Below are 16,719 nucleotides of genomic sequence, written 5' to 3'. Positions count from 1 at the left end.
GGAGTGCGTCATCCAGCCCACCACACTGCGCAATACGTCAGGAATCCCCTGACGGCAAATTAATGAATCCAGCATCTCGCAAATTTCCACCATGCTCCGCATCGGAAATCACCCCTGGTTCCCGTACAAGGTTAGACCCAGGATGCGAAATCTCAGCCTAAGTTTTTGATACTCATCCATTACATTTTGCACATATGTAGGCTATTGCTCAAAAATAGTAGCCTGATTAGTTTGTAATTGAAAATAAGACCAAGTTGTTCAAGTTCATAGAATCTTACAGCAAAGAAACTGGCCATTTGACTAAACTTTGTTTGTGTTTATGCTCCACCTAAGCTTCCTACCATTTATCTAACTTCCCCTTAACTTCCTCTCTGGTTATGAAAGAAATAATCAACAGTGATAGTTTTGTGCCCTTTTAGTAAAACATTGGTACAATAGATCTTTGTTCAGGTTGAGTTTGTTGCATGTAAACTTGGTGTAATGTTACGTTATCCCAACTTAACATGAAACAGTTTGAAATTCTAAAATATTATGAAAATGCTAAAGGGGTGTGTCACTTGCAGTAGAGGGGCTGATCACAGCAATTGCAATAGGGGTGTGGAAGCAGTCATAAAGGCTGAAGACTTGCATCTGAAGACTTGTGCATTTTGGAGCTTTATAACACTACAGTGACTTAGCAGTCTGCCTTCAACTTGATCTTCCTGTCAGGCTAAAGTGAGTCTGTTTTTCTTCATTATTTTCCTCTGTTTTGCTTTTAAATAATCAGTGCAGCCCTTTTCTCCTCCTTGTTTATGGTGCAGTTTCCTTCACTGTTTCACAATGCCGCTTTGTCATTGCTTGTCTGCACATCTGTCCTCTCACAAGAGAGGACTGCCTTGCAAAGCTAACTCAGTCTGGAAGGAAGTAGCGACTCTTTCCCAGAAACTGTGCCTGCAATAAGGGAGTGAATGGGCAGTTGGGCTCTCTGATGTTAGTCTTTCTGACATTCAAGGCAGGTAGCAGACTGGCTGTGCAGGGTTTTGTTGAGCATGATGAAATCCTGACAGAATATCTTGGCAAACTTGAAAGTTATTTTTCTAATTTGACTGTATTAGGGCGCTCTGCTTGCTATTCAGAGCCCCTTTTGCAATTTTAAGTGTTCCTGTCTGTTGAATCTGACCCTCATCACTACCCCAGTTGAAAGAAAGAATTAATTGTGTTTACATCATTCCTTTCAGAGCCTAAGGACTTCAAAAAACACTTCACAGTCAATGAAGTGCTTCTGAAGTGTGGTCATTGTGGCAATGTAGATAAAATGGCAGCCTATGTAATCGCAGCAAGAGACCACAAACAGCAATGAGATTTTGACCAAATAGTCTGTTTTTACTGATATTGGTTGAGGTATAAATATTGGCCAGTTTGGGTTGCCAACTCTGGCTGGACATATTCCAGGAGATATCATCACATGACTCCCTTCCTTCAACTGCCCCTTCCTCAGACTCCTGCCATTGGTTTTCCAACATGTACATTGTCACAGAGCCCCGCCTTCCCATCAGGTGGCCTTTTGGCAAGAACTAACCCTGCGGCAGGACACTCCCCAGCTGCACTTATTCTGTCTCAGGAGTGCTGTGGCTGGCAAGGAGGCCCAAATCAATCTCCAGGCTCCATAGTGAGAGTGGTGGCCTCAACCTGGCCCCGGGGACCTCCATCTTTACCAAAAATAGAGTCGGCGTTCTGTAAATGTCCATCCGCCCCCATCAGGCCCCCCGCCTCGGACACAAGTTCCAACTGCCTGCCAATCCCATCCACCCATTCACCCTATATCCATTAACATTTTGCATATCTTATTAAAATCTCCCAGATTGCTTTCAGTAGATACTGGGAGATAGGTGCTGATTCCAGTAGACTTCTGGCCAATCCAGCAGGGTTGGCAACCCTATTGGTCAGGATCTGCCCTGCCCTTCTTTGAATCATGCCATTGTATCCTTTATGCCCATCTAAGAGGGCAGATGAGGCTTTGGTTCAACGTCTCAACCAAAAGATGGCACCTCTGACAATGCAGCACTCCTACAGTATTTCTACATCTGAGAAGCACTTGTGGCTTTTAAAACAGAAAACTCACAGCTTATCCTTTCCTACTTTCTCTCTACTGGCATAATTAGAAATACTCATGCATTTAACATTTAAATACCACAAGATCCATTCAAATGAAGATCCTTTGGCCCAAGAAAGAAAAGCTCACTACCACCTTCTCCAGTGTAACCAGGGATTGGCAATAAATGGAAGCTTCACCAGCTCCACCCATATCTCTGGAATGAATTTCAAAAGGTCTTTCTCAAATACAATTATTGATGGAGAAACCATGTGCAGCTAACTTTCTGCAGATCCCCTCCCTTATTCCATTGAATTAAATTAGTTGACTATGAATCCCAGGCTCTCATTGTCCATAACAATGTCTCAAAACCTGCAAAAGCACAAACCATGCCATTAATAGCAAACCCCTAACCTATCCTCCTTGTCCATTCAAGCAGGCTGTACCAGAGAGTTCATGTTAACTCCCTATGCTGAAGTGTTGCAAGATCACCACTGTAGATAACTATGAATGCTATGTAAATAGAGCTCTGTGTGTAATCAGCATCACAACCCATTAGGGCGAGTAAACTTTCCATAGGAACGAGAATGGCAGTGAAACATTGCTATTTATTTATTGCTAAAGCCATGTTTGCATTTGTGAATTTGTTCTGTTGAATGAATCTCTTTTGGCCTGATCTTACAGAATGGCTGCACCATCAGGTGAATTTAACAGAAGTGTTCTTGTTCAAATCGCTAACAACACCGAGAACAAATTATTCACCTCACCTGCGTAAGTATTCAAAGATATGACCATGTGTTCCAGGCAAATGAGGGGCCTGCGATTTTCCAACCAATATTCCCTAAAGGCACAAATGCATGTTTGGAAGGCCCATTTAGGGATCAACCTCACAAATATCCAAACTGGTTTTTGTAATTTTATATTAAAGTCATACCCAGCACTATGGTGGTGTTGTGCTGGAGTGTGACTGTGATGGGGCCACATGTGCTATGTGGTTATAGAATACCCTGCTGACACTGTCTAGACTCACACATTACAAATGGCCACCAGAATCAGATACCAAATGAGATAAAAACAGAATTACCTGGAAAAACTCAGCAGGTCTGGCAGCATCGGCGGAGAAGAAAAGAGTTGATGTTTCGAGTCGTCACGCCCCTTCGACAGAACTTGAGTGAATCCAAGAAAGGGGTGAAATACTCGAAACGTCAACTCTTTTCTTCTCCACCGATGCTGCCAGACCTGCTGAGTTTTTCCAGGTAATTCTGTTTTTGTTTTGGATTTCCAGCATCCGCGGTTTTTTTGTTTTTAACCAAATGAGATATACCCAAGCAAATGTTCATGCTATCAAGAAGTAATGGGGAAAAGTTTAGGGAGAAAATTGATACTCAACATATCTACAGTTATTTATAGTTTTGAGCCACACTCAGAAGACTGTAACAAAATCATTTAAGAAGTCACCTCCAAGCTGGAGTTTTCTTGATGGCTTTGCTGATAGATACACCAGATGCTCTGATGATAAGTTCTCACAAATTTGCAGTTTGGGAAATTGGCTGCTTTGTTTCTTACATTAAAACAGCAAATGCACTTCAGAGATGTTCCATTGGCGAATAAGTATTTTGGGACATCCTGAGATTGTGAAAAGCACTATAAAAAAGTATATCTTTTTCTTTTATAGAATTACATATTCCATAGGATGTACAGCATAATAACAGGCTCAATCTGTTCAACTGGTCTGTGCCATGCTATATAAAAACAAAAATACCTGGAAAAACTCAGCAGGTCTGGTAGCATCTGCAGAGAGGAACACAGTTAACATTTTGAGTGCGTATGACTCTTCAACAGAACTAAAGAAAAATAGAAAAGAGGTGAAATATAAGCTGGTTTAAGGGGGGTGGGTGGGACAGATAGAGCTGGATAGAGGGCCAGAGATAGGTGGAGATAACCAAAAAATGTCATAGACAAAAGGACAAAGAGGTGTTGAAGGTGGTGATATTATCTAAGGAATGTAATAATAGGTGACATTAAGAGTAGATAGCAGGACGAGCAACGTACAGATAGCCTTAGTGGGGGTGGGATGGGGGGGAAGGGATTGAATTAGGCTAAAAGGTGGAGATAAAACAATGGATGGAACTACATTTAAAAATAATGGAAATAGGTGGGAAAAGAACAATCTATATAAACTATTGGAAAATAGGGGGATTGGAAAGGGATTGGGGATGGAGTAGAGAGTTCATGATCTAAAATTGTTGAACTCAATATTCAGTCCAGAAGGCTGTAAAGAACCTAGTCAGAAGATGAGGCGCTGTTCCTCCAGTTTGCGTTGAGCTTCACTGAAACAATGCAGCAGGCCAAGGACGGACATGTGGGCATGAGAGCAAGGTAGAGTGTTGAAATGGCATGCGACAGGGAGGTCTGGTGGGTCATGCTTGTGGACACACCGAAGGTGTTTCGCAAAGCAGTCACCCAGTCTGCGTTTGGTCTCTCCAATGTAGAGGAAACCACATTGGGAGCAGCGAATGCAATAGACTAAATTGAGAGAAGTGCAAGTGAAATGCTGCTTCACTTGAAAGGAGTGTTTGGGCCCTTGGACAGTGAGGAGAGGGGAAGTAAAGGGGCAGGTGTTGCACCTTCTGCGGTTGCATGGGAAGGTGCTGTGGGAGGGAATTGAGCTGTAGGGGATGATGGAGGAATGGACCAGGGTGTCCCAGAGGGAACGATCCCTGTGGAATGCCACCAGGGGGAGTGAAGGGAAGATGTGTTTTGTGGTGACATCATGCTGGAGTTGGCGGAAATGGTGGAGGTTAATCCTTTGAATGCAGAGGCTGGTGGGGTGATAAGTGAGGACAAGGGGGACCCTATCATGGTTCTGGGAGGGAGAGGAAGGTGTGAGGACGGATGCGCGGGAGATGGGCCGGACACAGTTGAGGGCTCAGTCAACCACCATGGGTGGAAAACCTCGGTTAAGGAAGAAGGAAGACATATCAGAGGTACTGTTGTTGAAAATGGCATCATCAGAACAGATGCGACAGAGGCAAAGGAACTGAGAGAATGAGATGGAGTCCTTACAGGAAGCGGGGTGTGAGGAGCTGTAGTTGAGGTAGCTGTGGGAGTCGGTAGACTTGTAATGAATATTAGTGGACAGTTTATCACTAGAAATTGAGACAGAGAAGTCAAGGAAGGGAAGGGAAGAGTTGGAGATGGACCATGTGAAAATGATGGAGGGGTGGAAATTGGAAGCAAAATTAATAAATTTTTCCAGGTCCAGACGAGAACATGAAGCAGCACCGAAGCAATCATCAATGTACCGGAGAAAGAGTGGTGGGAGGGGGCCGGAGTAGGACTGGAACAAGGGATGTTCCACACACCCTTAGCCATACCTTTTATTTGGAGGAAGTGAGAGGAGTTTAAGGAAAAATTGTTCAGTGAGAGAACAAGTTCAGCCAGATGGAGGGGAGTAGTGGTGGATGGGGATTGTTCAGGCCTCTGTTCGAGGAAGAAGCGGAGAGCCATCAGGCCATCCCGGTGGGGGATAGAGGTGGAGAGGGATTGGGCGTCCATGGTGAAGAGGAGGCAGTTGGGGCCAGGGAACTGGAAATTGTTGATATGATGTAAGGTGTCAGAGGAATCACGGATGTAAGTGGGAAGGGACTGGACAAGGGGAAAGAGAATGGAGTCAAGATAGCAAGAAATGAGTTCCGTGGGGCAGGAACAAGCTGACACGATCGGTCTGCTAGGACAGTCCTGTTGGTGGATTTTGGGTAGAAGGTAGAAACGGGCCATCCGAGGTTGGGAGACTATCAGGTTGGAAGCTGTGGAAGGAAGATCTCCAGAGGAGATGAGGTCAGTAACAGTCCTGGAAACAATGGCTTGATGTTCAGTGGTGGGGTCATGGTCCAGGGGGAGGTAGGAGGAAGTGTCTGCGAGTTGACTCTCTGCAAGGTAGAGGTCAGTGCTCCAGACTGTGCATGACATCAGTCACCTCAATTTCTCTGCTCCTCTCACCTACTCTAACCTGTCTCTCTCTGAACTTGTTGCACTCCGTTCTCTCAGGTCCAACCCTGACATTGTCATCAAACCTGCTGACAAGGGTGGTGCTATTGTTGTCTGGTGCACTGACCTCTACCTCGCAGAGGCTGAGCATCAACTCAGGTCCTCTCTCATCCCTTTTCATCTAACCCAGTAGCACAGCCTTCTATTCCTTTCTCCACAATGTTTTTATGTATATTCCCCTTAAGTACATCTATGTTATTCACTATACATAAATATTTATTACAACATAGCTTAAGATCTCCATTTTTTTTGAAACAAAGGTTTACCTTCATCCTAAAGAGTGCTTTGATAAAGTATTGATCCTGTAAATGATCCCGTGAGTTGTTTTGAACTTAGCTGGCCTCAACTCCCCACTAGATTGGCAACAACTTATATTTTTGTGGCACCTTTAACAAAGGAAACATGCCAAGAAACTTCATAGGAGTGTAATCAGGCACAAATTGGCACCAACAGGAAATACTAAGAGGAGGTGACTAAAAGTTTGTTCAAAGAGATACACTTGAAAGAAGGAGACAGAGGTGGAGAGACAGATAATTCCACTGCTCCGGGGCTAAATGGCTGAAGGCTCGGTCACTGATGCCACGTCAAAGGAAACGTGGAAAGGGCAGACATCATTATATCTCTGTATATTCTGTCTGGCAGTCTGTGGAATGGGCTTAGTCTGTGGATAAATGAGACTCACAACTGTAATCTGCCCAGCCTTTTCATGTTGAGAGTGATGAGTCTGCAGCACAGCGCTCCACTTAAGATCATTAACCAATCATTAACATTGCAAGGGCTATGGGCCCTGACAACATTCTAGCAGTATTACTGAAGATTTGTGCTCCAGAACTTGCAGCACCCCTAGCCAAGCTGTTCAGTACAGCTACAACACCTGGCATCCACCTGACAATATGGAAAATTACCCAGGTATGTCTTGTCCACCAAAAGCAAGACAAATCCAACCCAACAAATTACCACCTCATCAGTCTACTCTCGATCATCAGTAAAGTGATGGAAGAGTCGACAAGTGCATTCAAGCAGCACTTACTCAGAAACCACCTGCTCACTGACGCTCAGTTTGGGTTCTGGCAAGGCCACTCAGCTCCTGACCTCATAATAGCATTAGCTAAAACATGGACAAAAGAGCTGAACTCCAGAGGTGAGGTGAAAGTTGCCCTTGACAACATGGCAGCATTTGACTGAGTGTGGCATCAATGAGCCCTAGCAAATCTGGAGTCAATGGGAATCAGGGGGAAAACTCTTCACTCATACCTAGCACAAAGGAAGATAGTTGTGTAGTTGTGTAGTTGTGGTTGTTGGAGGTCAATCATCTCAGTTCCAGGACATCACTGCAGGAGTTCCTTGGCCTAACCATCTTCAGCTTCTTCATCAGTGACCCTACCTCCATTGTAATTTCAGTAGTGGGGATGTTCACTACTGATGCAGAATGTTCAGCACAGTTCGCAATTTTTTAGATACTGAAATAGCTCATGCCCATGTGCAGCAAGACCTATACAACATTCAAGCTTGTGCTGATAAGTGGCAAGTAACATTCACGCTGCCCAATTCCAGGCAATGAACATGTCCAACAAGAGATAATCCAACCATCTCCTCTTGACATTCAATTACATTACCATTGCTGAATCCCCACTATCAACATTCTGGGGTTGCCATTGACCAGAAACTGAACTGAACCAGCCATTTAAATACCATGGCTACAAGAGCAGGTCAGAGGCTGAGAATCTTGCAGAGAGCAACTCACCTCCTGACGCCCCAAAGCCTGTCCATCATCTACAAGACACAAGTCAGAAGTGTGATGGAATTTTCTCCAATTGCCTGGATGAGTGCAGCTCCAACAACACTCAAAAAGCTTGACACCATCCAGGACAAAGCAGCCCACTTGATTAGCACCCTATCCACAAACATTCACTCCCTCCACCACCGATGCACAGTAGCAGCAGTGCGTACCATCTACAAGATGCACTTCAGCAACTCACCAAGGTTCTTTCGACAACACCTTCCAAACCGGTGATCTCTATCATCTAGAAGGACAAGGGCAGCAGATGCATGGGAACACCAGATCCTGCAAGTTTATTCCAAGTCACTTACCATCCTGACTTGGAACTATATCACTTGCAACTTCACTATCGCTGGGTCAAAATCCTGAAACTCCCTCCCAAACAGCACTGTTGGCGTATCTACACCACATGGACTGCAACTGTTCAAGAAGGTGTCTTACTAGCAGCTTCTCACCTTCTCGAGGGCAATTAGGGATGGGCAGTAAATGCTTGCCCAGCCAGTGATGCCCACATCCCGTGAAAGAATAAAAGCATTAACAAAAATATAATATTTGACTGCCTGTGAATTTAATTAACAATGTTAACATTAAAATAAACAAGGTAGACTAATTTGATTGGAATGCGTTGGGGTTAATATTGTACAAGATCATTTCCTAGCTGGTTTTTATCGGTAGTTTTGGTTATTATTGATGTACAATTGACCTTCTAGTCAGGCTTATCCTCCTCGGGCTCGAAACTTAAGGGTATGATTTCAGATCTTTGGATAAATCCTTCCTTAATACTTGACATGTATTTTTTTTTATATAGGACTTATATCTACAGCGGTTATATATACAGTAAGCCAACACCCTTGATCAATCCTGGGATGAAAGGAGAGGCTCTGTTTGTTAGGACTTCAGGTACGGCTCGCGGAAGTGTTGGGGTGCTGACCTACACATTTGGTCATACCCAGGTCTCGCTGCTGTTCTCCAATCCCTATGATTACAACTTGTACTCCACGTTTTTTGCCTTATACATTCCTTATGAACCTGAACAGACAGATGAAAATCTATACTACAAGATGTATTACGAACTTGTACCGTCTTGCAACTTTGCTAAAATAACATTGGATTCAGGAATTGGAGAAATTTCTGTTTGTGGCGGGAATGTAGTTATCACAGCTACTATAAATGCAATGAATGATAGTTCCATCAGCATTGTTATCAGAGATAAGGATTGCGCTGGTAAAGACTGAACTGGATCCTTCAACAATTTGTTTGTTGCAGTCTATCTTCTCCAGCAATAATGAAGCTTCCACACACATATTTGCAATTCATATCTTTTTAATAGATCTAAAAATATTGTATGATAATAGAAAATATTCAGCTCTTGAAAATGCTGCATTAAGAAACCCCAGAGTAAAGTTAGTTGATTTTCATTTTTCTTCAGATTGAAACATTTATGTGAACCCATAAAGTTTTTGGAGACCAAGGTTAGAAGGTGGTGAAGGAAGTTTTTTGGATTATTGAAACAGTTTTACTGATTGTGTGAATGACCCTGTATTCATGTCATTGGAATGTAGACCCAACTCTGCTAGTTAATGTGTTTTAAAACACTCTGTATTTCAATCTGTTGTTATGGGTTCATACTGACTCTGCTGTACTGTCATGTACTGCAACAGCAGCAGGCAGTATTGAGAATAGAACAAATAAATGTTTGAACATCAGTAAATATTCCAGCAAGTCTATCAATGTTTTTGTTACCATGAGCACAGTAGACTACCTTACAATTTACTTCTAGTGTTAGTATTTCTGTACCAGTTGGTTCTTTAATCTAGATAGTCCCTCCCTGTACCCCCACTACTCACCCCCTACCCCTGATAGAAAGAATGGCCACAAGAACACATAAGAAATGTTCTATCCATCCCAATAATCCATTATAAGTAAAATACAACCTTTGCTTTTAGATGTACTCTAATCCTGACAGGTGAGTGGTGCTACATCACAACAAAGGATCTGCATGACAGTCAGGTGTCTAAAGACTACCTGCTATCCTGCATTATGTTTGGGAACCTTTGTGTCACCACCAACAGAATCTCTAGGCTGTCTCAAATAGCATCAGGTCAGGCAGATTTTATCAGTGCTCTGGGGACAAACTGGGAGATGGCGGGAGGGCCTGCCTTCCTATTATCATATCATTTTGTCAGCAGAGGGGAAGGTAGAGCGTGGCCCTCCTGCCCAGAGGCCAATTGAGACACTTCAGAAGCTAGCAAAGGGCCTCTTGACACTGTTACTGGCCTTTATAAGCAGCAGGTGAGCCCTCCATCTTGCAAGGAGCCACTAGGTGAATTGCTGGACTTTGTGGAGGAATCCTCCTATTCAGGTGCTCTTTGGCCCCACAGATGTGGCCCCTGGCAGCAATGGCTGCCCCTGTGGCAATGGTGCCATCAGTCTCCACCAATCCTCCCCTTCCCTCACTGGAGCTGATCTAACTGGCCCTGATGCTTCCAGTCTCCATTTACTTGGTTGTAAGGGTTTCCAGAGAGCCATTCTTCTTCCAGGTGCAGTCCCAGCTGTGGCCACACCTCGCAGTGGTACTGCTGACCTGTTTCCCTCCAATTGGCCAGTAGCTCCTGGAGGCAGTCGGTCGGCTGTCCTTTAAAGGTACAGCAGTCCCAATGGCAATGAATTAATTGTCTAATGCCTGTAAAATGTAGCTGGGCGTCACTCAAATGGCCGAGGCAGAGTTGTTCCTGGCTTTCCTGCCAGCCGTTGGGACCTCCGTAGTGGCCATAAACTTCAGCCTATATTTTCAAAGGATCCAAAAAAGACAAATGGTGACATCAACCATCAATTCCATTATCAATGGTCATTCCAGTAATTGGATTTTTTTTAATTCTTCCATGTGATGTGGGCATTGCTGTCAATACCAGCATTTGTTGCCCATCACTAATTGCCCTTGAGTGGCTTGCTTGACCATTTCAGAGGACAGTTAAAAGTCAACCACATTACTGGGGTCTGGAGTTACTTGTCAGCCAGACCACATAAGGCCAACAGATTTCTTTCCCTAAAGAGTATTCGTGAACCAGGTAGCTTTTTACATAAATCTATGATAGTTTCATAGTCACCATTATTGAGACTAGATTTATGTTCAATATTTATTAATTGAATTCAAATTCCACCAGCTGCTATTGTGGGATTTTAACCCACGTCTCCAAAGAATCAGCATGAGCCTCTAGGATTACTAGTTGATCAACATTATCACTACGCCACCATCTCCCAATTTCCCATCTTTAACCCCTGGAGTACATTTTTACTCTGAACATTATTGTGATCTGGAGATAATGTGATTGCACAGGCCTGCATTCTCCTATCTTTCTAGATACTGGACTGAAAAACAATCTAGCGAGGAGAAAGGGCAACTACTGAATACATGAATGAAAAAATATAAAGGACTTCAGTTTGTAGAGAGACCACAGAAGTTGGGATTATTCCCATTAGAGCAGATAAAATTAAGGGCACATTTAATAGAGCCGTTCAAAATCATGAGAGGTGTTGATGAAGTAAATAAGGAGAAACTCCTTCCACTGGCAGTTGGGTCACAGATTTAATATAATTTGCAAATGAGAGAGAGGGGAGATAATTCACCTTTTATGCAGAGAGTTATCATGATCTGATATCACTGCCTGAAAAAGTGATGGATACAGATTGGACATACACTTGAGAAGAAACAGTTTGCAGGACTTTGGGGAAAGAGCTGGGGAGTAAGACTAATTAGATAACTCTCTCAAAAAGCCTGAAGAGGCATGATGGGCCAAATAGCCATCTGTGCTATGTGATTCTATGATTCTAAGAGTACAGTTTTCTAATTAGAGGTATCTATTTCTTACCACTCCTAGTGCTATAAGCGCTACAAAACATACAACTCTGGCCATGTTAATGGGGCTAAAGTCATACAAATGAACTCTCAATGAACTAACTGAAACCAATCTTTTCTATTACAATCCATACATGTCCATACCTTAGTCAAGAATCTCTCCTTCCTCTTGATAAACTAGAGTACGCTTCCTCTGTTAGATTGTTCTCTCTATATTGCTGGTGGAAGCAAAGGCTGTTCCTTAGTCCCTTTCTCAGCTGTGTGTGTCCAGGATTTGCTTGCCAATCTGCTAAGCAAATCAAATACTGCCTCCTTAATTTGGAATCATGTGACAGCAGTGTTACCCATTTAGCTAAACTCGCCTGTCAGTCATATTCGCTTGGATTTCACAGTCAGCACTGAAGCAATGGCACTTGCTGCTGATCTCAAAGAAAGCTGCCACCAAAGGTGCAACACACTCTGTGGTATGAATTTCCCTTTTCCTGATGTTATTTTAAATTTGGCACCATGTCGAAAGGAGCTCCAGGCATCCAGAAATGGGTATGTCATCAGGTAGGGTAGGAAGCCAATCATATTGATGTATTCTCAGAGACAGCAAACCAGGAAGTAAAATACACTGATTATCCTTCACTTTTAATTAAATTTTACAGAGAGTGAAATAAGATAGTGTGCCATACACATAAAGCAGAAGCTGAAATATCATAAAGAAACTTTTTCAAAAAGGAATTTATTATTTGAAAATATAAAAACCTCTTTATCATAATGGAGACATTTGTCATTTCATAAATAAAGAATTAGTTAATTTAGGGCCACCGAGACAACAGGCTATTATGAGTTTAGTACAGTTAAAAATCCAGTCGCATCTCCTTCAACAAGGAGTAATTTTATTGAGTTTTTCACAGCCAGACTAATAGTGTAAAAGTGCAAGTGCTCACCAGCTCAGTGATTTTTAATTGATTGTAGAAGGGGGAGGACTTTAACAGAGCTGGGCCAGAATTCTGGAACTCCTGTCCTACACCGTATCAACTGTAGCAGTTCAAGAAGGCAGCTCACCACAACCTTCTGAAGGGCAACGAGAGATGGGCAATAAATTCTGGCCTAGCCAGCAATGCCCACATCCCATGAATTAATAAATTGAAAAAAAAGCAGCAAGGACAGTGAACACGGACAATTTCACAATCATTACCACTGTAAAATTGGGAACATTGAATGAAAACCATTCTACCATCAGGTGAATTCTCATCATTTCACACCCTAATGCAATCCATAAATATATATCCAGCCTCCACTGCTGAAACCATCCCCGCTTATCATGGACAACCATTAGTATCAGGAAAATGCCGCTTAGCATTTGTCACTACCATTCACAGGTGCCACTCATAATGTATTGAGTGCACTGACCAAGCATTCCATCTCTTATCCACTTAAAATCTCTGCTAATTTCAGGAACAGTCAGTCTTAAGCAGCTTCAATCAAAATGTTTGAAGCTTCCCAAGATCATCACTTTCTGCCTGTCTACCATAGTTGTTAACAATGCAAATAGCTGATTGAAGTCATCAAGTGAATTAAGCCATTTTCCCAAACATACAGCACTACAGCTTCTTGTTGCTTGGCCTAAATAGCCAAGTGGTTATGGTACTGGGTTTGTAACCCCCAGATCAAGAGTTCAAATCTCACAATGGCAAACTATGAAACAATGTAACTTCATCTGAAACAGATGGAAACAAGTTTACTCAAAAGAGTATCAAGAGTTCAAATCTCACAATGGCAAACAATGAAACAATGTAACTTCATCTGAAACAGATGGAAACAGGTTTACTCAAAAGAGTATCAAGAGTTCAAATCTCACAATGGCAAACTATGAAACAATGTAACTTCATCTGAAACAGATGGAAACGGGTTTATACTTGAAAGAGTTACAGCTTCTTCATTCACATCTACCAGGCTTTTACATGTTGAGCATGACAGTATATTATTGAGTGCTTGTTGCACACCTGCGTTGTTATGTCCACAAAGCCTCCATTAGTTCCTTAACCTGTTAGAAATTATGGGTGTTATTTTATTGCCACAAACTATAATAGTTTACCACCTGCTTCATATAATGGCAAATTATGTTAGCATAAATATGCCCACAAATTGTGGCTGAGCTGTAATTTGATAAGTTGTTCTGGCTGATATTTTACCTAAACATCCCAATGTTTTAAATGGCCTGTGTGTTTTGTGGAGTTTCTTGTGTGGATTGGGTTTCTGCTGCACATGATTGTGACAAAGCAGGAGAAACTACAAGGAAATTCCCAGCTATGGAAATGTCAGGGGCAATTTTAACTCTCAGTTATAGAACTAATGACAAGTGAAGATTGGGCAGTCTAAAGACCACTAGACTGGACATTGGATTAGTCGCAGATGTTGAAGTGGGGAGAATTAGGGTGGAATTTCCTGCTCTGGAGACTAAGTGCGGTAGCAGGCAGACAAAACGGCGTGTTTCCCGCCGGCCAGAATGGTGGGTTTCCACGCTAGAGCATCTGCTTATTATATCCGCATGAATGTGATCCACATTGTATTTTGTGGCGGGGTGGGCGACGATTCATCCGCCCTGCCATGACCTCATCAGACCATCTTTCCGTGTGCCATATTTAAGCTGCACCTGTGAACATCATTAACTCTCTGCAGCCCAAGACTCGTCATGGTGAATGTGGCCCCCAAAGGAAAGCATCTGACTGCCCCCCAAGTTTAGTGACAAGGTGCTGGGGGCACTTCTGGAAGCGGTGGAGCACACCAGGATATCCTTTACCCCTGCGATATCCTTTACCCCACTCTGGCTTAGGAGAAGGTCATGAGGGCAGACAGTGCCAACACAGCCCATGGGAGAACCACCATCCAGTGCAGGGAAAGGGTGAATAATCGTATTCACTTGCAGTGATTGTAGGTTTAAGGAATGTAGTGACTGTAGCTTTAAGACTTATTGTGTTGTATAGTATCAAATGACAATGTGAATGAAACAGCTCTAAACACGGGGAACCTAGGAGTAGGAGTTCTTCTTGTAGTTGTGGAGCTTGATGGAAGTATGTAACTGCTGCTAGAGCCTGTAAGTAAAGTTTGATGCTTCAAATGAGAGACCTGTCTGGAAAATCGTCCAAAACAAACTGACAATGAAGATAAATTGGGTCCAGCATTGTCCCTCACTCAGTGACTGGGAGTATCTTGTTTAACCAGAAGAAAAGGAAGATATACTCACCAGATATGCACACTTTGACAGGATTGACCCCTTCAAACTATCCACAGAGGATTGGTGTCAGTATGTAGAACACCTCTGTTCTATTTCCAGGCAAACGAAATAATCGGGGAGGAAAAGAGGAGATCGATTCTCTTAAGCCTTTGCAGGAGTGAAACCTATAATTTAATCCCAAAGTTTGACAGTCCTGAACGCTCCCGATTTGAAGACCTTCAGTGAACTCATTACGGGACACTTTCAACCCAGACCCTCAGTTGCCATGCAGATGTTCAGGTTTAATTCAATGGTTAGAGCCGTGGGGAGTCCACTGCTACATAAGTGGTGAAATTGAAACAACTGACTGAACACTGTGATTTCAGGGAGACCCTAAGTGATATGCTCAGGGATCATCTGGCCTGCGGTGTGCAAGATGATGCCATTCAATGACGCTTATTGCTTGAAGTAAACCTTGATTTTAAAAAAGCATTGGAAATAGCGCTCATTATAGAAAGAACCAGATCGGACATGCAGGATATACAAGGTGCACAAAATGGCACTGTTTTCCAACTAGGGTGGGAGTGGACAGCCGGGTGTGGCGTGAAAAGCCAGGACACTGCCGTGAAGTGGGCGATTGTCTCCGCTACCAAAAAATTTAAAATAAATACAGGAAACAGCTCAGCAGCTGTTGTAAGGGTGGCTGAGTTGTACTATTATTAGAGTTGAACTGCAGACACTTCTTCGGTGGAAACATTAGGTTTAGTTACAACAAATTCAGCAGCAACTACAAGTGTGTTTTCAACTCCAACTCTATCTCTACACTGCCTACTGAGATAGCCCATGCTACTCTCCTGTTGGTTACTACAGATCACGTGGATGTGGAGAGCGGCAGAGACTTCAGTTTGAAAAGGACGCAGAGAGCAGCAGGGACTTCATTTTAATAAGGGCTCGGAGAGTGGTGGGGACTTCAGTTTGAAAAGGACGCAGAGAACGGTGGGGGCTTCAGTTTAAAAAGGGCATAGAGAGTGGTGGTGACTTAAGTTTGAAAAGGACGCAGAGAACAGTGGGGGCTTCAGTTTAAAAAGGGCATACAGAGTGGTGGGGACTTCAGTTTGAAAAGGATGCAGAGAACAGTGGGGACTTTCAGTTTAAAAAGGGCACGGAGACCGGAAGAGACTTCACTGGAGTGCTGAGTTTGGCTGCAGTAGAGAGCTTCACTTGGAGTTTGGTGACTGAGGGAGTTTAAGGATTCAATTAAGGGTTAAATTCTATCTAAAGTCTAGTCTTTCTTTAATTTAGCAATTGATTAAAAGTTGCTGTTACGGTTGGAAGAAGGTGAGTTTTAGTCCAGCCTTAAAACAGGGTTCATACAGGCCCTGCTTTGCAGCTACAACTAATTAATTACATAACTGGCTTAATCAGATTTTCAAAGGCTAGGTTCAGAGAATATAAAAGTAGGCTATCTTATAGCGCTGACTTTGTCTGCACTGGAGATCTGTGTTTGGCTGCAGTAGAGTGCTTCAGTTGGAGTTTGATGATTGGGGTAGGAAGTGCCTCTTTCCTTTTCTACCTTTGCTCACAGAAGAGCGGTGGTCTTGGTAAGTAGGAACTGGTGAATAAATTAGAAAAGTGTAATATTTTTAAAGTTCCTATACTTGGATTTAACTGTGAAGCATCAGGAATAAGGGAAACTTAGGGCTAATATAATAAAGTTATATAAATAATCCAAAATAGATTAAAGTTAACGTAAGGGA

At 42.9% G+C, this 16,719-nt stretch overlaps 1 protein-coding gene across 1 annotated transcript; it reads left to right on the top strand.

The window, feature by feature from the left end:
* Positions 1–412: 412 nt before the first annotated feature.
* LOC121282282 (DELTA-actitoxin-Ate1a-like) lies at positions 413–9,607 on the top strand. The gene is made up of 3 exons (XM_041195927.1): positions 413–714; positions 2,756–2,842; positions 8,710–9,607. The coding sequence occupies exons 2-3, from the start codon at positions 2,757–2,759 to the stop codon at positions 9,134–9,136; spliced, it is 513 nt and encodes a 170-aa protein (XP_041051861.1). The 5' UTR covers positions 413–714; position 2,756; the 3' UTR covers positions 9,137–9,607.
* The last annotated feature ends 7,112 nt before the right edge of the window (positions 9,608–16,719 follow it).

This window comes from Carcharodon carcharias, chromosome 9 (genome assembly GCF_017639515.1).
Source record: "Carcharodon carcharias isolate sCarCar2 chromosome 9, sCarCar2.pri, whole genome shotgun sequence".
NCBI lineage: Eukaryota > Metazoa > Chordata > Chondrichthyes > Lamniformes > Lamnidae > Carcharodon > Carcharodon carcharias.
This window is presented reverse-complemented; position numbering and strand designations above follow the sequence as displayed.